Genomic DNA, 23,429 nt, shown 5'->3' with positions numbered 1-23,429 from the left:
ATAATCCCCATGGTCCTTTCAGGAACCCCAGCATCCACTTAGGACGATAGAGAAAATAAGAATTTACTTACCGATAATTCTATTTCTCGGAGTCCGTAGTGGATGCTGGGCGCCCATCCCAAGTGCGGATTATCTGCAATACTGTACATAGTTATTGTTAACAAATTCGGGTTATATTGTTAAGGAGCCATCTTTAAGAGGCTCTTTCTGTTATCATACTGTTAACTGGGTTTAGATCACAAGTTGTACGGTGTGATTGGTGTGGCTGGTATGAGTCTTACCCGGGATTCAAATTGCCTCCCTTATTGTGTACGCTCGTCCGGGCACAGTACCTAACTGGAGTCTGGAGGAGGGTCATAGGGGGAGGAGCCAGTGCACACCACCTGATCTGGTAAAAGCTTTACTTTTTTGTGCCCTGTCTCCTGCGGAGCCGCTATTCCCCATGGTCCTTTCAGGAACCCCAGCATCCACTACGGACTCCGAGAAATAGAATTATCGGTAAGTAAATTCTTATTTTTTTTAATTTAAGGTTACATATGAAACAGGTGCTAATTACAATGACTGAGCAGATCTAATAGATATTTTAGTTGTCCCACCACTCATAGACCCCTTGGAGTTCACTCATTAATATGCGGTCACATAGAACAGAAATGTCAGAAGACTCTGTAAATACACTACTTTTGGATTTAATTAGTTTTAAAATTGCATAATTTTATGGAGTTGTGTAATCCAGAGCTTTGTGGTATCTGTAGTTCTCCGCTGCCTGCAGCACACAGGCAGTGTTATAATCCCCAGTAAAGGACTGTAGCAGGCTGGAAACATTTTGTCATTCGGCCTCAGGGACTGAAAGTCTGACTCCAGCTCCTTAGTCATATTTAACTAACATGTTTTCAGCATCCTACTTAATCACTGAGCGCTGTCAAAGCTCAACCTCCGTCTCTTCAATTGATGGAAATAAAAAATGACCTTCAGATGAATATGTGACATTGTAATAAATGTCCCCTATTACCTGTGAGAACCTCCTGATTAATATGTTTCTTTCCGAACCTGCTTCACATGGCGGACTCGTACAATGAAGTGTCACCCTTCTGTATAATGTACGGGCAGATAATGCACTCGTTATTACGGATCCCTACGGTTATCAGGTTATCGGATACTGGTTTTACAGAAAGGGCTGCACCCACAGGCTGGTACTGTACAGATGCTCTCCATTTATAAGACAGAAATATAATGTGCTTCTACATAGCATAGGAAAGGAAGTTGTTGTCATCCGTTTCACACCAAGCAGTTAGTGCCAGCTGTATCATTTTAGATGTTTGTCCTATAGCAAATCACTTTAGGCAGAGTGAAATAGTTGTGAGGATGCACTGACTATATAGGCACTTTTATCCTTCATATAGGAAACTGTTACATTGAGTTTGTGTCCTGTAAGTGGCTTCACTAGCAATCCACAGTATGCGCTATTATACCCAATTTATATTAACCCTTCGATCCAAACTAGCAATAGATATATAGAATACAGTTTGCATAAGATATCTGTATGCTAGATTTTTTTATTTAAATGTTACTTATGGTATACATTGTTAACAGTCAGGCCAATGAGAGCTGGTGGCTGTGCTGTTGCCGTGGGTTACAGCGCAGTAGGACTGGGTGCCTACTCCTTATTCACTGCCTCTTGGGTTTTTTTTTTTCCAGGGCCTTCTAAAAGTCGCAGTTGACAACGCCAGAGTACAAGAAAAGCAAATACAGCAGGAAAAGAAAGATTTAAAGATGGAGCTTTGCCGGGAGAGGGAGCTGAGAGAGAGCCTGGAACGGCAGCTGACGGCGGAGCTGCAGAGCCGAGGTGAGATTTGGGATGGGGGCGATTCGGCAGCGCGATAACTCTCAGGAATACAGTTTACAGTGAGTGGTGCTTTTGCAAATATCCCCAAATGACGGTTTGTGACCATTTCTCTGACGTCCTAGTGGATGCTGGGGACTCCGTAAGGACCATGGGGAATAGCGGCTCCGCAGGAGACTGGGCACAGCTAAGAAAGATTTAGGACTACCTGGTGTGCACTGGCTCCTCCCACTATGACCCTCCTCCAGACTTCAGTTAGAATCCTGTGCCCGGCTGAGCTGGATGCACACTAGGGGCTCTCCTGAGCTCCTAGAGAGAAAGTATATTTTAGGTTTTTTATTTTACAGTGAGATCTGCTGGCAACAGACTCACTGCTACGTGGGACTGAGGGGAGAAGAAGCGAACCTACCTAACTGGTGGTAGCTTGGGCTTCTTAGGCTACTGGACACCATTAGCTCCAGAGGGATCGACCGCATGGAACCGGCCATTGGTGTTCGGTCCCGGAGCCGCGCCGCCGGCCCCCTTACAGAGCCAGAAGCAAGAAGAATCCGGAAAATCGGCGGCAGAAGACATCAGTCTTCACCAAGGTAGCGCACAGCACTGCAGCTGTGCGCCATTGCTCCTCTCACACTTCACACTCTGGTCACTGAGGGTGCAGGGCGCTGGGGGGGGCGCCCTGAGAAGCAATAAATACACCTTGGCTGGCAAATATATCACAATATATAGCCCCAGAGGCTATATATGTGATAAATACCCCTGCCAGAATCCATAAAAAAGCGGGAGAAAAGTCAGCCGAAAAAGGGGCGGAGCTATCTCCCTCAGCACACTGGCGCCATTTCTCCCTCACAGCTCCGCTGGAAGGAAGCTCCCTGGCTCTCCCCTGCAGTCTACACTACAGAAAAGGGTAAAAAAGAGAGGGGGTGCACTAAATTTAGGCGCAATATACATATAGCAGCTATAAGGGGATATAATTTAGTTAATCCCTGATTTATATAGCGCTCTGGTGTGTGCTGGCATACTCTCTCTCTGTCTCCCCAAAGGGCTTTGTGGGGTCCTGTCTTCTGTCAGAGCATTCCCTGTGTGTGTGCGGTGTGTCGGTACGGCTGTGTCGACATGTTTGATGAGGAGACTTATGTGGAGGAGGAGCAGGTGCCTATAAATGTGTTTTCACCCCCTACGGGGCAGACACCGGAGTGGATGGACTTGTGGAAGGAATTACGCGAAAGTGTCGACTCCTTACATAAAAAATTTGACGACATGCCAAATGCGGGGCAGCCGGCTTCTCAGCCCGTGCCTGCCCAGACGTCTCAAAAGTCATCAGGGGCTCTAAAACGCCCGCTACCTCAGATGGCAGACACAGATGTCGACACGGATACTGATACCAGTGTCGACGACGAAGAGACTAATGTAATGTCCAATAGGGCCACTCGTTATATTATTGAGGCAATGAAAAATGTTTTACACATTTCTGAGGTGACCCCAGGTGCCACAAAAAAGGGTATTATGTTTGGGGAGAAAAAACTACCAGTAGTTTTTCCCCCTTCTGAAGAATTGAATGAAGTGTGTGAACTAGCGTGGGCTTCCCCCGATAAAAAATTGGTAATTTCAAAAAAATTACTAATGGCGTACCCTTTCCCGCCAGAGGATAGTTCACGTTGGGAAACACCCCCTAGGGTGGATAAAGCACTTACCCGCTTATCAAAAAAGGTGGCACTGCCGTCCCAGGATACGGCCGCCCTAAAGGAACCTGCTGACAGAAAGCAGGAGGCTCTCCAAAAAGCTATATATACACACACTGGTATTATACTGAGACCAGCTATTGCCTCAGCATGGATGTGCAGTGCTGCAGCTGCATGGTCAGACTCCCTGTCAGAAAACATTAACACCCTAGACAGGGACACTATATTGCTAAACGTAGAGCATATTAAAGACGCTGTCTTTTACATAAGAGATGCACAGAGGGATATTTGCCGTCTGGCATCAAAAATAAGTGCACTGTCCATTTGTGCCAGGAGAGGGTTATGGACCCGGCAGTGGACAGGTGATGCAGATTCTAAAAGGCACATGGAAGTTTTGCCTTATAAGGGTGAGGAGTTGTTCGGGGATGGTCTTTCAGACTTAGTGTCCACAGCAACAGCTGGGAAGTCAGCATTTTTGCCACATGTCCCCTCACAACCAAAGAGAGCACCGTATTATCAGGTGCAGTCCTTTCGCCCCCAAAAGAGCAGACGGGGTAGAGGCGCGTCCTTTCTGCCCAGAGGCAGAGGTAGGGGGGGGAAAAAAAGCTGCAGCATACAGCCACTTCCCAGGAACAAAAGTCCTCCCCCGCTTCTTCTGCTAAGTCCGCCGCATGACGCTGGGGCTCAGCAGGCGGAGCCAGGTACGGTGGGGGGCCGTCTCAAAAACTTCAGCAATCAGTGGGCTCGCTCACAGGTAGATCCCTGGATCCTTCAAGTGGTATCTCAGGGGTACAGGCTGGAATTCGAGACATCCCCCCCCCCCCCTGCCGTTTCCTCAAATCTGCTATCAACGACTACTTCTGAAAGGGAGGCTGTGTTAGAGGCAATTCACAAGCTGTATTCCCAGCAGGTGATAGTCAAGGTGCCCCTACTTCAACAAGGACGGGGTTACTATTCCACAATGTTTGTGGTACCGAAACCGGACGGTTCGGTGAGACCCATTTTAAATTTGAAATCCTTGAACACATATTTAAGAAAATTCAAGTTCAAGATGGAATCGCTCAGGGCGGTTATTGCAAGCCTGGAAGAGGGAGATTACATGGTATCTCTGGACATCAAGGATGCTTACCTGCATGTCCCCATTTACCATCCTCACCAGGAGTACCTCAGATTTGTGGTACAGGATTGTCATTACCAATTCCAGACGTTGCCGTTCGGCCTGTCCACGGCACCGAGGGTATTTACCAAGGTAATGGCCGAAATGATGATACTCCTTCGGAAAAAGGGAGTTTTAATTATCCCATACTTGGACGATCTCCTGATAAGGGCGAGGTCCAGAGAGCAGTTGTTGGTCGGCGTAGTATTATCTCAGGAGGTGCTACACCAGCACGGTTGGATTCTGAATATTCCAAAGTCTCAGCTGGTTTAGGCGACACGTCTACTGTTCCTGGGGATGATTCTGGACACAGTCCAGAAAAAAGTGTTTCTCCCAGAGGAGAAAGCCAAGGAGCTGTCGTCTCTAGTGAGAGGCCTCCTGAAACCAAAACAGGTGTCGGTGCATCATTGCACGCGAGTCCTGGGAAAGATGGTAGCTTCCTACGAAGCGATTCCATTCGGCAGGTTCCATGCCAGAACCTTTCAGTGGGACCTGTTGGACCAATGGTCCGGATCGCATCTTTAAATGCATCGGTTGATAACCCTATCTCCAAGGACCAGGGTGTCTCTGCTGTGGTGGCTGCAGAGTGCTCATCTCAGAGAGGGCCGCAGATTCGGCATACAGGACTGGGTCCTGGTGACCACGGATGCCAGCCTTCGGGGCTGGGGTGCAGTCACACGGGGAAGAAACTTCCAAGGACTTTGGTCAAGTCAGGAGACTTCCCTACACATAAATGTTCTGGAACTGAGGGCCATTTACAATGCCCTAAGTCAAGCAAAGCCCCTGCTTCAAAACCAGCCGGTTCTGATCCAGTCAGACAACATCACGGCTGTCGCCCATGTAAATCGACAGGGCGGCACAAGAAGCAGGACAGCGATGGCAGAAGCCACAAGGATTCTCCGATGGGCGGAAAATCACGTGTTAGCACTGTCAGCAGTGTTCATTCCGGGAGTGGACAACTGGGAAGCAGACTTCCTCAGCAGGCACGACCTCCACCCGGGAGAGTGGGGACTTCATCCAGAAGTCTTCCAACTGATTGTAAACCGCTGGGAAAAGAGAGACCCTCAGGCGATAGCTGTGGACGCTCTAGTGACACCGTGGGTGTACCGGTCGGTTTATGTGTTCCCTCCTCTTCCTCTCATACCCAAGGTACTGAGGATAATAAAGAAAAAAGGAGTAAGAACTATTCTCATTGTTCCAGATTGGCCAAGAAGGTCTTGGTACCCGGAACTTCAAGAATTAATCTCAGAGGACCCATGGCCTCTGCCGCTCAGACAGGACCTGCTGCTGCAGGGGCCCTGTCTGTTCCAAGACTTACCGCGGCTGCGTTTGACGGCATGGCGGTTGAACACCGGATCCTAAAAGAAAAGGGTATTCCGGAGGAAGTCATTCCTACGCTTATTAAAGCTAGAAAAGATGTAACCGTACAACATTATCACCGCATATGGCGAAAATATGTTGCGTGGTGTGAGGCCAGGAAGGCCCCAACGGAGGAATTCCAGCTAGGTCGATTTCTGCACTTCCTACAGTCAGGGGTGACTATGGGCCTAAAACTGGGTTCCATTAAGGTCCAGATTTCGGCTCTGTCGATTTTCTTCCAAAAAGAACTGGCTTCACTGCCTGAAGTTCAGACATTTGTCAAGGGAGTGCTGCATATTCAGCCTCCTTTTGTGCCTCCAGTGGCACCGTGGGACCTCAACGTGGTGTTGGGTTTCCTAAAGTCACATTGGTTTGAGCCACTCAAAACCGTGGATTTAAAATATCTCACGTGGAAAGTGGTCATGCTTTTGGCCTTGGCTTCGGCAAGGCGTGTGTCAGAATTGGCGGCTTTGTCATGTAAAAGCCCCTATTTGATTTTCCATATGGATAGGGCAGAATTGAGGACTCGTCGCCAGTTTCTTCCTAAGGTGGTATCAGCTTTTCACTTGAACCAACCTATCGTGGTGCCTGCGGCTACTAGGGACTTGGAGGACTCCAAGTTACTGGACGTAGTCAGGGCCTTGAAAATTTATGTTTCCAGGACGGCTGGAGTCAGGAAGACTGACTCGCTATTTATCCTGTATGCACCAAACAAGATGGGTGCTCCTGCTTCAAAGCAGACTATTGCTCGCTGGATTTGTAGCACAATTCAGCTGGCGCATTCTGTGGCTAGCCTGCCGCAGCCTAAATCTGTAAAAGCCCATTCCACGAGGAAAGTGGGCTCTTCTTGGGCAGCTGCCCGAGGGGTCTCGGCTTTACAACTTTGCCGAGCTGCTACTTGGTCAGGGGCAAACACGTTTGCAAAATTCTACAAATTTGATACCCTAGCTGAGGAGGACCTTGAGTTCTCTCATTCGGTGCTGCAGAGTCATCCGCACTCTCCCGCCCGTTTGGGAGCTTTGGTATAATCCCCATGGTCCTTACGGAGTCCCCAGCATCCACTAGGACGTCAGAGAAAATAAGATTTTACTCACCGGTAAATCTATTTCTCGTAGTCCGTAGTGGATGCTGGGCGCCCGTCCCAAGTGCGGACTGTCTGCAATACTTGTATATAGTTATTGTTAACTACAAGGGTTATTGTTGAGCCATCTTTTGAGAGGCTCTGTTGTGTTCATACTGTTAACTGGGTATATTATCACGAGTTATACGGTGTGATTGGTGTGGCTGGTATGAGTCTTACCCGGGATTCAAAATCCTTCCTTATTGTGTCAGCTCTTCCGGGCACAGTATCCTTACTGAAGTCTGGAGGAGGGTCATAGTGGGAGGAGCCAGTGCACACCAGGTAGTCCTAAATCTTTCTTAGCTGTGCCCAGTCTCCTGCGGAGCCGCTATTCCCCATGGTCCTTACGGAGTCCCCAGCATCCACTACGGACTACGAGAAATAGATTTACCGGTGAGTAAAATCTTATTTTTTGGGACCGAAGACGAAGTCTTAACAAATGCAAATGCAATATTCCCCAATAATTGCATTTTACTATGCAAAATGCAAAACCAGTGGTGTCACTAATGCTACAGGGTGTAAGCGTCAGACACCACAGGGTTAATGGGTACAGAAGCTCCTGCTGCATGCAGAGACTTTAATTTGCACTGAGTTATTGCCCCATATGGGATGGGCCCGTGGTCACATGAAACCGTTACTGTCCTATCTGTGTGTTATAATTTGTGCCCATCCATCTGCACTGTGACTCGCAGCCCCGGTACCCGGCGTCAGCAAAAGCTGCTCTGAAACCAGCGGCGAATCCCGGACTGCAATAACTACAATGTATCACCGTTCTCCTGCACCTTTCACCACTGCTGCCAGTCATACTGTAGCTCTAACGCTGGGACATTCTGAGAGTGACTGGATGATAGATCGACACTGTCTAGATACACAGTCCAATAGGTCAGCAACATATGGTCGATAGGTAAAAGGTAGTTAGTGCGTAAGGTCAACATGACAATGGTAATGCTAAAATTGTCACACATCGTGAAGCAGAAAATGACAAAAATAAATTAAAAACGTGTGTCGACCTTTTCTGTGTCGACCATTTCCATGTTGACCATTTCCATGTTGACCTTTTCACCTGTCGAACTTTTCTACTACCGATCGTTTCCATATCAGCATTTTGACCCTGTGAACCATATGGGACCGACTTAATGTTTGTCTGTCTAATTACTGTAGCTCTTCTATATCACCCCCCAATGTGAGATTGTATCTGGAAACAACTACCAGTCGCTGGGAAAAGAAGAGGAACCTTTCACTGGTGTAGAAATGGCCTCAGCGGAACTATAAACGTCAGAAGTTTTATATCTAGTGTTAGGGAGAATGGGGGTCATTCCGAGTTGATCGCTAGCTGCGTTGTTCACAGCGCAGCGATCAGGCTAAAAATCTGCATTTCTGCGCATGACGCGCAACGTACGGGTACAAAGGCATTTGTTGTTTTGCACAGGTTCTAGTGAAGTTTTCAGTTGCCCTGACGGTCGCAAGAAGATTGACAGGAAGGGGGCGTTTCTTGGTGTCAACTGACCGTTTTCAGGGAGTGTTTACAAAAATGCAGGCGTGTCTGAAAAAACGCAGGCGTCGCTGGGCGGGTGTATGACGTCAAATCCGGACACGAATAGGCTGAAGTGATCGCAAGCGCTGAGTAGGTTCAGAGCTACTCTGAAACTGCACAAACTGTTTTTGCAGAGCTCGGCTGCACAAGCGTTCGCACTTCTGCTAAGCTAAAATACACTCCCCAGTGGGCGGCGGCATAGCGTTTGCACGGCTGCTAAAACTAGCCAGCGAGCGATCAACTCGTAATGACCCCCAATATCCGCTTATTAACTCCAACATAGCCATATACCATCCAGCTACAATGTGATTTTCATATCCGCACTAGCACTGCTGAGACCGCAGTATATATGTATACAGTGCCAGATCTGTGTATAATGTGACGTATGTCATCATTATTGTACATAGAGTGTGTGTGGAGTCCGTGCCAGGGTGAGGTCACAGGGAACCCGATTCATCTCTGATTCCGGTGTCCTAAGTGCCACAGGGCATGTACGACATCAACCATTACCACCTTTTCTTGCAGAAAATTCCAAATCCTTACTGCCCTTACTGTGAAGAACCCTTTCCTTCGCTGGGTACAACACTTTCTCTCCTCTAGCATCAGAGGGTGTCCGCGTGTCCTGTGTAGAGATTTTTCAGTTAATAAGTCGCATGATAGCTCCTTGTATTGTCCCTTTATATACAGGGTGTTCGGAAAGTCACTGTGCACTTTTCATAAAGCAGTGAAACCAGTGATGAAGTGAACCAGTGGAGAAGTTGCCCATGGCAACCAATCAGCATTGAGGTAACATTTCTAATTTGCGTATTATAAAATTATACGGAGCAGCTGATTGGTTGCCATGGGCAACTTCTCCACTGCTTTATGAAAAGACCCCATATTTTGTTTGGAAAGTCACTGTGCACGTATGTATATAGAGTGTTTAGACACAAAATAAAAAGGACCCAAGCCTGTCTTGAGGCTAACGGTGGTCATTTTCAACATTGTTTATAATTATCATTCGTGTATTATATATTGAAACGTGTGTTGATAATTATACATAAGTGCACAGTGACTTTCCGAACACCCTGTATTTGTAAATATTAATAATGTTCCCTCTTAGACGCCTCTTTTCTAGTGTAAACATAACGCAGCTGTGATCACTGCGGTGGCTATTACAGGGTAACACCTGGGAGGAGCTAAGTGCTGTGTGTCTGTGACACTCTACACACTTGTGGTATGACGTCACTGGGTCAGAGGTTGCGCCTCCAGGTCCTAGTACCCAGGATGTGCAGCAGTGGAGACCATGCCGGATCGTACTTCTCTCCCACACAAACTAAGCGCAGCTCCACGGTACACAGCACGCTCACCCCCCCCAGCGCACACTTCTTGTAGCTGAACAAACCCAATAAGTTGGTCAGAAATCTAGGAGTGGTTAAATCTCTTTTGGTTTCTTCCTCCGTCCAGCTCTGCAGAAAGCGTTCTCTGTAACGTACTGAGCTCAGCCCTGTATCAGTGTAGTAATGATCTCCAGTCATTTACTTCCAGAGCAGAAACCCACAGTATAATTCACACGTGACAAAGAATTCACATTATATTAATATCTACGCATTAGTACAGTGCAGGAATTTACAGCTCGTTGGCAGCTCTGCTTCATTCTGTCCTTTTTTTTCTGAAAATTACCGGGATTTAAATAGTTTAATTTCACTCTCAGACCGTGAAGATTAGCTGGATATAAAGTCACATTTTCTTCCTGTTGAATATATCATCTGCAGGCTGTAAAATGAGTTTGGCTACTTTAGCGCTTGTGCGTTCTGCAGAATGAAATATTCCAGCAGCGAGTATGGATTTCATCAACAGAACATTATTCTTAATTAAATGCACTTACTCATTGTAAGAAACATATTTATAACCGGATGAGCCCGCTGGAAACAGATAAAACACAAATGTATCATTTGCCACCTAAAAAATACGGCGTGGGTGAATTACAGGAAGATAATTATATTCTAAATGTAATACAGTGGTGGCCCTCGTATCTCAAGACCAGCGCCATAATCGTATTATCTCTGACACTGGATACAACGTGCATGACAGATATACAGGACCAGCGCCATAACCGTCCCATCTCTGACACTGGATACAACGTGCAGGACAGAGATACAGGACCAGCGCCATAACCGTCCTATCTCTGACACTGGATACAATGCGCAGGACAGATATACAAGACCAGCGCCATAACAATGTACAGGACAGATATACAGGACCAGCGCCATAACAATGTACAGGACAGAGATACAGGACCAGCGCCATAACCGTCTTGTCTCTGACACTGGATACAACGTGCAGGACTGATATACAGGACCAGCGCCATAACCGTCCTATCTCTGACACTGGATACAATGTGCAGGACAGATATACAGGACCAGCGCCATAACCGTCCTATCTCTGACACTGGATACAATGTGCAGGACAGATATACAGGACCAGCGCCATAACCGTCCTATCTCTGATGCTGGATACAATGTGCAGGACAGATATACAGGACCAGCGCCATAACCGTCCTATCTCTGACGCTGGATACAATGTGCAGGACAGATATACAGGACCAGCGCCATAACCGTCCTATCTCTGACGCTGGATACAATGTGCAGGACAGATATACAGGACCAGCGCCATAACCGTCCTATCTCTGACGCTGGATACAATGTGCAGGACAGATATACAGGACCAGCGCCATAACCGTCCTATCTCTGACACTGGATACAATGTGCAGGACAGAGATACAGGACTAGCGCTATAACCGTCCTTTCTCATACGTCCTAGAGGATGCTGGGGGCGCTTCAAGGACCATGGGGTATAGACGGGATCAGCAGGAGACATGGGCACTCTAAGACTTTGAATGGGTGTGAACTGGCTCCTCCCTCTATGCCCCTCCTCCAGACTCCAGTTTAGATTCTGTGCCCAGTGAGACTAGATGCACACTGAGGAGCTCTACTGAGCTTCTCTGAAAAGACTTATGTTAGGTTTATTATTTTCAGGGGGAGAAGCAGACCTACTTCTGTGAGTTTCAAGGCTCTGCTTCTTTGGCTACAGGACACCATTAGCTCCTGAGGGTCTGATCGCTAGGTACGCCTAGATGCTCGTTCCCACAGCACGCCGTCACCCCCCTTGCAGAGCCAGAAGTCAGAAGACAGGTGAGTAGAAGAAGATCAGAAGACTTCAGTGACCTGTCAAAGTCAGAAAAATGTCTCAATGCACGTTGCCATATTTGCACCGCACACTGGTCCGCGCTGCGCGTGCATGCGCTCTCCCGTGGATTCGCATACCCGCAATAACGTGCACTCGCAGGCGCGGTATGCGTATTTACGGTAGAGTTTATGTAGTCGTAGCGTGCGACTCATTCGTTACAAATGTTCACAATTAATGTAGTTTATAGATCATGGTCCCTTTGATAGATTCTGAAAGTTTGGTTAAAATACAATGTCCCAGAGCTGAGGAATCCCTCTTTATATCGTACAAAGGGTCTAACAGGAATCATACAGCAGTGTTTGGTACCCATCGGAAGAGTATTTAATTAGCAATATTCCGGTGTTGGTTTGGAGCGTATTAATCGCTCGTGCGAATAGTTATGGACATAAGAAGTTTATGTCCATTTCTATTAATTACACATACTCAGGTATGCGGCGGGAAACCCAGTTTCCCACCCACCTGAGCTGTTGGAAATCGTCACAGCCCACCTGTATGAATCACCCTATGACCTTTTGTTATGATACAGGGCCGAATTCCTTCGGCCAATGGACAATGGGATTGTAGGACCAGGAGATTGCATTGTGTGTGGGGCATAAATAGGCAGGCCGACCACATCCAGCTCTCACTCTCTCATCAACGGTTATCTGCTGATAGCCGGGAGCTGGATATCGAGGCGCAGGCGATCATACCCTTTGTGCGTAAGTTTCTCTCCGTTATCATTGTCTTTCTGTGAGCCAATTTCTCTCATCTCATCTCTCTCTCTCTCTCTCTCTCTCTCTCTCTCTCTCTCTCTCTCTGTTCTGTTCTCTCATATCTCCCCTAGACTAGGCTAGTATTGTATTGTATTAGATAGTATTGTATTGTATTGTATTGCATTTAGGTCAGTGTAGTATTGTCTTTTTGTATTTATTGTTTAGTTCTGTGGTTAGGAAGTCTCTGTTATATTGTAGTGTATCATTTGTACTGTTATCCCCTTTTACAAGTATATTAGATATAATACAGTTAATAGGCCTTGGAACCTAAACCAGTATCTGTGTATTTTCTATAGTGTTAAGTGTTCACTTGAGCGTCGGTGACGCTCAAGCAGCTGTGTAGTTAGTCAGGTTACACAAGGTTGCACTTACACCCTGTACTCACATTAAGGTATTCAGTGTATTTCATTGGTATAAGGTTTTATCATAAAGGTATAGTGTTGTGAGCGTCTGCATCGCTGGTGACCTCCTCGTGGTCTCGAGCGTAAGCTACGCCATAGCGAATCATTACCCTAGACATAACCAATAACGTGTCCTGTGATCGCTGGGCCGTGAGCGAACGTGACGCTTGAGCGTCTCGCCTACGGCTGAGCGATCGCTACGCAGATAGCGTACCATTACGGTACTTCTTAAGTAAACAGCGTACAGTGTTCTTAGCTTCATAAAGGGTTGTTTATACGACAAAGGAATTTAGCATTGTCAATTGCGGGCTCGTCCTATCCTTCTCATATCTGCACTAGGTAGATCAGCAGACACTATCCCTCCAGCAAAGGGTGGGAGGTTGTCTCACAGTGCTGACGGGATAAGCGTCTGCTTCGCTTAGATAAAGAATGCTGAAGGAATCCGGGAACCGGAAGTAAGAACAAAACGCTTGTGTCTTTTTAAAACTGTTTATTTTTCTTTTGTCTTGCGTACGCATACATACCTGCATTTCTTTTCACTTGTGTATTTCATTTTTTCGTATATCACTATTCCTGTTTGCCAATTTTATAGTTGATAGAAAGTGCTAAAAAGAGATTTGCTGTTATTTAATAGTAGAGGTGATAGTTAAAGTATAGAACAAACACACGGTTTGTCTGAGATACAAGGCAGTCAGTGTGGATTGCGGTAGATGATCAGGGATCATTTACATTGATAAAAATATATTGTGTTACGGTGGATCCTTTGCATTGCATACACGTGTCGCTAACAAAGACTAGCGTACGCAATCCAAAAGGCAGACGCACGCAGCGTACATTACGCAACGTAGCGTCTGGTTACGCAACGTAGCTCAAGTCACGAAAAGTTGAATTAGCGCAAAGCGATAAGTAACGCAAAGGCGATAAGTAACGCACAGCGGTAGATAACGCGAAGCGGTAAATAACGCAAATCTATTTTTAGAAAATCTGAAATTTAGTTTAACAGATCCTGCTCCTAATTGGTAACACTCTTGGCCTGAAGACAATTTCTGCGCAGAAATAGATATAGAAACAAAGTGTACATGTGTTGAGTGAGTGTGTTTTGTATAAAAAGTTTATATAACTTTAAGGTGGAACCAAAAAGGAAAGCCGGGTACTCGTCAAGGGACATACGTGTAAGTGACATATACGGTGGCCAGGGAGGCATCCCTGGTTAAATAATATTTGAGCATTAGAGTATAGCGGACCATAAGGTAACAAGACCAGGAGGTCATAAGGTAACAAGACCAGGAGACCATAAGGTAACAAGACCAGGAGGTCATAAGGTAACAAGACCAGGAGGTCATAAGGAACAAGACCAGGAGGTCGTAAGGTAAAAGGTCCGCTATAAAAGTCCAGTGGCACAACGCCTGGGGTGTTGGTGCAGAACCCATATAGGCCATACAAGCTCTGGCTGAAGGAATCGCAGCCGGAAACATAGATTCCATTGATCTTTCAGTACATGACAAGTAGTGCTCGTATACTGAACGATTGGACCGCACGTTATTGTGTGCAGTAGTTAGTAATCTGACCTAATACCATTAGAGTAAAGTGGTCACAAACGCTATCTGTACATTCTGACGTGATTTGTGTAATTTTTTATTTTTGGAAGGGAAGTTCGCTGGTCACTCAGGAACTATCTAACAACCCCAACTTTACTGGAAAGAGTAAGTGTCCTGCGGGTAACCCTCATATGTTCCAGTAAACTGAAGGTTCCATAGGGGCCCTGTATCGAGTACGCCAGCACCACGTCGGTGTGATCAGGTCGTATTGGTCGAGGTGGGCGAGTGAGTGGGGTACTCGGTAAACCGCCACCGCCGGCCTACTGTGGAGTAATTTGGTTGTCTGTAAAGGCTTGCTGAAAACCTTGATACAGAGATCCAAGGAGGACTAAGCAACACCTGCAGACTATGGGGGCCAGTTGCTCAGGTAGGGGGCGATCAACCCTGGTTCAGGTTGATTCTGTGAACCGACCAGTTGGGTCGGCACGATATGTAATGTGTGAAAAATATGGAATTCACACCGAATCTTTATGTGATAAATGGGAGAGAATGACTGTACAAGACAGGGACAAGTTCCCAAGAATAGGTAGCTTTAGTCCAGAAGTGTTACAAAATTTAAGAAGGAGGATATGTCTCGTAAAATCAACAAAGAGACGAATTCAACATCATGATTGTTTACAGTTATGGCACCAGGAAGGTGAGATACAGAGAGGTTTGGCTCTGGCGGCAGGATCTGGGGCAGTCAGGAAGTTGATTGCCACAGCTCCTCCTCCACCATACATTGCAGGAGAGAAGTTGATTGCGGAGAGAAACGCACTGGGTTGTAAAACACAAACTCTTAGTAACCCTGTAAATGTTAATGATGTTAACCAAATAACTCATGCAAGTATTAACCCGTGCAAGATGTACCCTGTTTTGAACCTTCCTCAGGAGTGTGATCAAGAAGACGATTCAGCAACAATTTCAGCTCTCTCTCTTGCAGCCACCATAGCAGAGACCACAGTAGGCACAGCGACACCCACGAGATTAGTGAAAGCCCCTAGCGGAGGGATAGGTGAGGTCGTGTCAACGGGTAAGTACGGCACCATGCACTACACTGAAACAATTGTACCACAACAAGCTGTAGAATCTACACAGGAAGAGGCTGTTAGAATTGCTCCTGTAAAGGTAATAGCAGTCCCCAATGGAAAAACAGATGTGTCTGGAGCCACTCCCATAAGGAACATAGCCATGTACACTCCATTTTCCAGAATGGAATTAAGAACAATAGTGTCCGAATTTCCTGACCCCAGGAAGGATTTAGTTGCTAGCCAAAAATACATCAGGGATCTAGGTAACACTGTAGAACCCAACAACAAGGATTGGCAGATACTGCTAAGAGCTTGTTTACCTTCCAATGTTGATGCAACTCAGTTTTTAGCTGATTGTGCATTGGATAAAGATGTACCGCTTACAGACGTGTACAACAAGGATAATGTAAAAAGGATAAATTTACAGCTAAAGGAGTATTTCCCAGCCGTTGTTAAATGGAATAAAATATTTTCCATTAAGCAAAAGGAGTCCGAAACGGCAACAGAATATTTTCACCGGGCACTATTAGAAATGGCAAAGTACACTGGTATAGAAGACATTAAGACCAACCCAAACCATCGGGAAGTAGCAGTATCTGTACTGATGGATGGTTTAAAGGAAACATTAAAGACTAGGGTTCAGACCACGCAACCGTGCTGGCGAGGTCTGTCAGTGTCCGGCTTGAGAGAGGCTGCTATTGATCACGACAGAAACATCACTAGGCACAGGGAATCGCAAAGTGATAAGTTGATGTCCGTAAGTATACAGGCGCTGACCACAAGGCAGCCTGCGTATGTACCACCGAATCCTGTGGGTAAGGCAAGTGTAATAACATGTTTTTCTTGTAACAGACCGGGACACTTTGCACGAGAATGTAGAACAAAGAATGTACAAAGATCTTTTCAACCCCCTAGACAACAACACAACACACGACATTGGGAGCAGGGTCCACAGAGGCGGAGTTTTGAGCCACATACAGGGGAAACAAAAAGATATCCCCCGAACAGAGATTGGCATGCCTCTGGTAGTTCCCAGCTAACTCCCCCACAAGTAGTTGCTGCCAATGGGATTCAGGGAGGTCAGCATACCCAATAGGGGTGTGGCCATACCTGTAATCTGCAGCCAGTTAAGTTGATTGCCAGTCTTGGAAGCGAACCAGAAATTGCAATCAATGTAGCTGGTAAAACTTTAAACTTTCTTGTAGACACAGGGGCGGCCAAGTCAGTGATAAATTCGACAGTGGGCATGAGAACCACTGGTAGGACAATTCCAGCCATGGGAGTAACAGGAGTAGTCCAGCACTACCCTGTTAGCAAACCAGCCGAGATTACAATAGGGCCTTTGCATACCAAGCATTCCTTTTTGCTGGCTGCATCTGCACCAACTAATCTCCTGGGGAGAGACTTACTATGTAAAATGGGTTGCGTCATTTATTGTACTCCTGAAGGTGTATTCTTGGACATTCCTGAGAATCACGCTCAGGAAGTACGAGACATGTTAGACTCCCCATCAAAATTAATGTCACATTCCATTATGACAAATAGGAATCCATCCCAAGTAGAAGAGATGATATCTCAGATACCAGAGTCACTTTGGACAAAAGATGGACAGGACACTGGATTAATGGCAAACGTAGCTCCAGTAGTTGTGCAAGTAAAAGATGGTAGGATAGCTCCAAAAATCCCACAGTATCCTCTGAAGCCAGAGGTGGAGCTAGGAGTTTTTCCCGTAATAGAGCGCTTGCTACAACAGGGCATTCTAGTAAGAACGTCCAGCACCGCAAATAGTCCCATCTTCCCTGTTAAAAAGAGTGGGGGGAGGGGTTACAGGCTAGTGCAGGATCTAAGGGGGATTAACAAAATAGTTGAGAGTCAGTTCCCCGTAGTGCCTAATCCAGCTGTCATCCTAATGCAAATTCCTCCCACTGCCAAATTTTTCACTGTTATTGACCTCTGCTCCGCTTTCTTTTCGGTACCTCTGCACCCTGACAGCCAATATTTGTTTGCATTCACATACAGAGGAGTCCAATACACGTGGACTCGGTTACCCCAAGGTTTCATAGATAGTCCAAGTATATTTTCTCAGGCTTTGCATGATTGTTTACAGTCTTTCCAACCAGACAGTGGATCAGTATTGATACAGTACGTGGATGATCTACTGCTGTGTTCTGATTCATTGGAGGCATCCCTGAAGGATACGAAACAGCTCCTGTTTCATCTTTCAGACACAGGTCACAAGGTCTCCAAAGACAAGTTGCAATTATGCCAAGCTAAGGTAAAATATTTGGGACACTGTCTAACACAAGGACTGAGACACCTGACCGCTGATAGAATCCAAGCCATTAGAGACATGACACTGCCACAAACCCAGCAACAGATCAGGACGTTTTTAGGAATGTGTGGGTATTGCCGTAATTGGATCCCAGGGTTTTCCATATTGGCGCTACCTTTGCAGGAAATGGTCTCTTCAAACAAACCTGATCGGATTTCGCATACAGACGAATCTGAAACAGCATTTGAGAGACTCAAACAGTGCCTAACGCAGGCACCAGCACTAGGTATGCCAGACTATGGGAAACCCTTTGAACTATATGGAACAGAAAGTGCTGGGTGCGCAGCAGGTGTACTAACACAAAAACACGGTGATGCCAGCAGGCCAATTGCATACTACAGCGCTCAGCTAGACACGGTAGCGCGATCCCTCCCCACATGCTTGCGTAGCGTTGCGGCGATAGCATTGCTAGTGACAAAAAGCGAAGATGTCGTGCTAGGCCACAACCTCACAATCCATACACCGCATGCGGTATCTGCCTTATTGAATTCTGCCCAAACCAGACACGTCTCATCAGCAAGGTTTACAAGATGGGAATTGGCATTAATGGCCCCCGTAAACATCACCATAAGGAGATGCAGTGCATTAAACCCTGCAACATTTCTCCCAGGTGTGCCTGGTCAGACACAAAGGGTGGGAGGTGAGAGTGATGGGGAAGGAGGATTTAATGCAAAGGAAGATGCACATGATTGTATGGAATATTTGACCCAAAATTTTACCGCAAGGCCTGACATCAGTGACAATCCACTAGAAGATGCAGAACTCACGTTCTACACGGACGGTAGTTGTCACAGACAGTCAGACTCGGGAGACTTGTGTACTGGATACGCAGTCGTAGATGACCAAGACACCATAGAAGCGGAACCGCTAGGCCCACCTCACTCAGCCCAGGTTGCTGAACTGGTCGCCCTAACCAGAGCATGTGAATTGGCTAAGGGTAAGTCTGCCAATATCTACACCGATTCTAGATACGCGTTCGGGGTAGTACATGATTTCGGAGCCCTATGGCGGCTCAGAAATTTCATGACGGCAGCTGGTACACCGATAGCGCATGCAGCTCACATAAAAAGGCTTCTAACAGCGATACAGGAACCCGACAGAGTGGCTGTTATCAAATGTAAAGCACATACATATAGCCAAGACCCAGTATCCCTTGGTAACAGCCGAGCAGACGAAGCCGCAAAGCTTGCAGCTGCTACCCCCACACGGACAGACACCACACAGTTGATGGTATTTAATACCATCAACACACAGAAGTTGTGTGAGATGCAGAATCTGTGTTCCACACAGGAAAGAGCAGTCTGGAAGGCAAAGGGATATGGCCAGGAGTCCTCAGGGCTCTGGACGGATGGACATGGTAAACCAGTGGCCCCCAGGGCATACCTTCCATGTCTGGCTGAAGCAGCTCACGGGCTGACTCATCTAGGCAAGGAGGGGATGTGCAAATTGGTAAGAGCATACTGGTGCGCCCCAGGATTCTCCTCTCATGCGAGTAAAAGAGCAATGTCATGCCTTACCTGTCTGAGAAAGAATATTGGAAAAGCAATACCTACAGAACCATCCCATATCCCACCTGCCGGCGGCCCTTTCCAGGTAATACAAATTGACTTCATTCAATTACCCCCATGTCGAAATTTGAAATATGTACTTGTCTGTATAGATGTTTTCTCGAATTGGGTCGAGGCTTTTCCAGCAGCTACAAATACCGCTATGTTTACAGCTAAGAAAATTGTGCAGGAATTTGTATGTAGATATGGTATCCCTAGAATCATTGAAAGTGATAGGGGTACCCATTTTACAGGTGATGTCTTTCAAGGAATGTGTAAATTGATGGGTATTGATAGCAAGCTGCACACTCCGTACCGTCCACAGGCGAGTGCGAAGGTCGAAAGAGTGAACAGCACTATTAAAAATAAATTGAGTAAAGTAATGGCAGAGACAGGATTGACGTGGCCAGAAGCTTTACCCATTGTTTTGTATAGCATCAGAACCACTCCCAGGTCCCCTCTTAATCTGTCTCCTTTTGAAATCTTGTTTGGTCGACAACCGCATGTCATGATTAACCCTCAGGATGATTTGAAATGTAACAATGAAGTAACTGTAAAGTACTTGATTAACATGAGTAAACAGTTGAGGAATCAAAATGATAATCTGAAGTTGGTGATTCCTGATTTACCAGATAGTAATTGTCATGACATTGAACCTGGGGATTATGTAATGATACGAAATTTTCTACGCTCAGGTTGTCTTATTGATAGATGGGAAGGACCATACCAGGTCTTATTGACTAGCACCACAGCATTGAAGGTTGCTGAGAGAGAGACTTGGGTCCATTCATCCCACTGCAAAAAGGTTGCTGATCCAGAGAAGTCCCGCGATAAGGAACAGACGGTAGAGGTTGTATCACTGGAGTGTCTGTTCCAGGAGGATTGAGGCGGCACCTGAGCCTTGAAGACCGAAAGCAGTTGTCGACTCCCTTCTCCCTTTTATTGTTTTTCTCCACTTCCCAGCCCCTCTCCCTTAAAATTTCTTTTTCCCCCTCCTCATTCTTCTCTATTTCCTCCTCAAAGATGGACTTGCCCCAAGAGACTGTGATCCGGATTTTGATGTTAACCATGATGTTGACCAGAGCAGTCTGTTCCGGCGAGAGTACCATAGAGGTCGAAAGAGGTTCTGGAATGGGTTCCGATTATGATGATGGAGGCGTAGTTTTCCAAGATCAACCAAACCAACAAGCAAAGGCGAGTATCAGAAAACGATCCGATAGAAGAAATTGTGATGGATTGTTAGCTGAAGAAAATTGTATCTGTAGGCTCTGTGATAATCTGGTTGAAGATGGATGCATAAAGAAATGCCAATCTAGTTTTAATATCCATATAGACCGGCATCCATTGAGTGACTATCACTCCTTAGTGGGTAACGTGTTAAACCAAACAGATTGTTGGGTATGCTCTCAAGTACCTCAGGGTCACAGCAAATCAGGGCTAGTACCATTTCCTTTAACGTTAGGGGAGGTACTTGAGCTAAGTGGTGGGAGACCGGTGGACCGGAGGTTTAATATCTCCAGCCCTCCTAGTTTGAAGCTCCACCAATACCATGTGGATAGGTCCCTCTTATGTTTTAACATCTCCAATCCCAGAAAACCGGGAAATTGGGAAGTGTCATGGAGCAACCTTACCATGACCTTTTCACACAGAGCAGATAGAATGCCTACAGATACAGAGCTCGTACGCCACATAGCCAGTAGAGGAAAATCTTTCCGGTATCGATATACCTTAGGAAATAGGATTACTAGAGTTGGAGAGGTATCACCAGGATACTGTGCTCATATCGTACAAACCGATACGTGCATTAAGCAGTTGGAAGAATTAGGGTCAGGAGATTTCACCTGGAAGGTTTGTAACATGGTCATGTCCTTCTCCGTCCCTTATGTTCTCCCCGATGATGCATATTTCATATGCGGGAGAAAGGCGTACAAATGGCTTGCCCCAAACTCTGAAGGATTGTGTTATATTGGAAAAGTATTGCCTGAAGTGATGACTGTTACACATGACAAAATGAAGGACATACACCGTGGTGCCCAAGCTCCTTATACTCACACTCACTACGAGCACCGGGTTAAAAGACAACTGTCAGAAAGGTTAGAGCATCCGGCCTCTGATCTTATCCATGAATCCACCGGGATTCAGGTTCTGGTAGCGTTAGATTTCACTCGTACCGCTCGGGGAGTGATGAATTATAGATACATTTCCGCACTCGCCAATTTGTTAGATAATATCACTGAAATGTATGATGACACGTTTAGATACACTGGAAGAGAACTTCAAGCTTATAAAACAGAACTAGTTCAGCATAGGATGGTTCTTAATTATCTTACAGCAGTAACAGGCGGATATTGTGTTACATTGGCAACACAGTACGGCATAAAGTGTTGCACGTATATCACAAATAGCACCGAGGATCCGGTAGAGGTCATAGACCAAAAGATGGACGATATTCTCCAACTAAAGTGGGAATTTCGTCGAAAACACAATCTCACCCTTGCTGCTGTAGGTAATGAGCTGACTGGTTGGGTGTCATGGTTGAACCCGCGAAATTGGTTCTCCGGTTTAGGAGATTGGGCTCAAGGAGTCATAATGGATGTTGGAAAGTTTCTACTATGTATCTTGGGTGTCGTTATATCGATTGGATTGATATTTAGATGCGGGCAGGCTTTAATGAGGTGCAAACAAAGTACAAAAGTGATGAGCTTGAGGAGTGAGGAAACTGTAATTAACCTGGATTTGATTTATGACCCAATGATAGAAACCAGAATGTGATGAAAATGCGATTATACGGTCCGTTTCTTTCACCTGTTTTTCTGCTTTTCTCCCAGATACAAAGACCCCCTTGGACGAGGAAGCTGACGAGACGAGATGTATACAGACAACGGATTGACCAAAGAAGAAGATTTGACAACTTTAAATATGGACACTTGATGAACTTTGCCATGGATCCCCAGTTTCCCTAGTATTTTTAAACTCACGCTAGCCCACCATTTTTGTAAATCTGATGGCACTGACAAAGCTTGTTGCTCATGCCTAAGGAGCAAAACAGCGCAAAGAAGACGACTCTCAACAGATACCGAAAACAACTTCGACGACAGATGTACATTTCCCTGACATAGAATATCATTGCATTTTTCGTAAGTGTTCTTTATCTTCATCTCTACAACCCTCAGGTAACGACACACATAGACGATAGGGAATACAGGCACAGATATCAGCAACCACATACCTCCCCCATTCATGTATCATCAACTAAAATGTGCTCCCCATTTTGTTCAAAATCCGAAATGAGCTCGGTAAAGTTTGACAGCCCATCCACAGACCTGTGCCACAGGATAAGAAGGAATTCAAATGTATACTTCGCAATACCTCGAAGCTTGATTTACAACACGTACGGCACGATGATACATGACCCCCCAAACATGGACTCATACACACATGCTTCTGCTATCTCACTAGGTCATACCCTCTTCACACCTTCTCCTCTCTCCTCCCCTACCCAACCATGGAAATCAATTAACCCCTGACTTACATTTTTCTCCTTAAATGTTTTGTGGCAGTTATTATTGACTGCCAAAGGGTGGACTGTCAAAGTCAGAAAAATGTCTCAATGCACGTTGCCATATTTGCACCGCACACTGGTCCGCGCTGCGCGTGCATGCGCTCTCCCGTGGATTCGCATACCCGCAATAACGTGCACTCGCAGGCGCGGTATGCGTATTTACGGTAGAGTTTATGTAGTCGTAGCGTGCGACTCATTCGTTACAAATGTTCACAATTAATGTAGTTTATAGATCATGGTCCCTTTGATAGATTCTGAAAGTTTGGTTAAAATACAATGTCCCAGAGCTGAGGAATCCCTCTTTATATCGT

The 23,429-nt window shown here is 46.0% G+C and overlaps 1 protein-coding gene across 6 annotated transcripts in view; it reads left to right on the top strand.

Annotated features, from left to right (window-relative positions):
* The window catches only part of DACH2 (dachshund family transcription factor 2), a 731,638-nt gene that overhangs the window by 649,381 nt on the left and 58,828 nt on the right, over nt 1-23,429 (top strand). For all 6 annotated transcript variants that reach the window (XM_063938387.1, XM_063938386.1, XM_063938385.1 and 3 more), the window contains one exon: nt 1,696-1,843. In XM_063938387.1, coding sequence (XP_063794457.1) covers nt 1,696-1,843 — 148 coding nt within the window. The remainder of the gene's footprint in view (nt 1-1,695; nt 1,844-23,429) is intronic.

This window comes from Pseudophryne corroboree, chromosome 8, assembly GCF_028390025.1.
Source record: "Pseudophryne corroboree isolate aPseCor3 chromosome 8, aPseCor3.hap2, whole genome shotgun sequence".
In the NCBI taxonomy this organism is placed as follows: domain Eukaryota; kingdom Metazoa; phylum Chordata; class Amphibia; order Anura; family Myobatrachidae; genus Pseudophryne; species Pseudophryne corroboree.
This window is presented reverse-complemented; position numbering and strand designations above follow the sequence as displayed.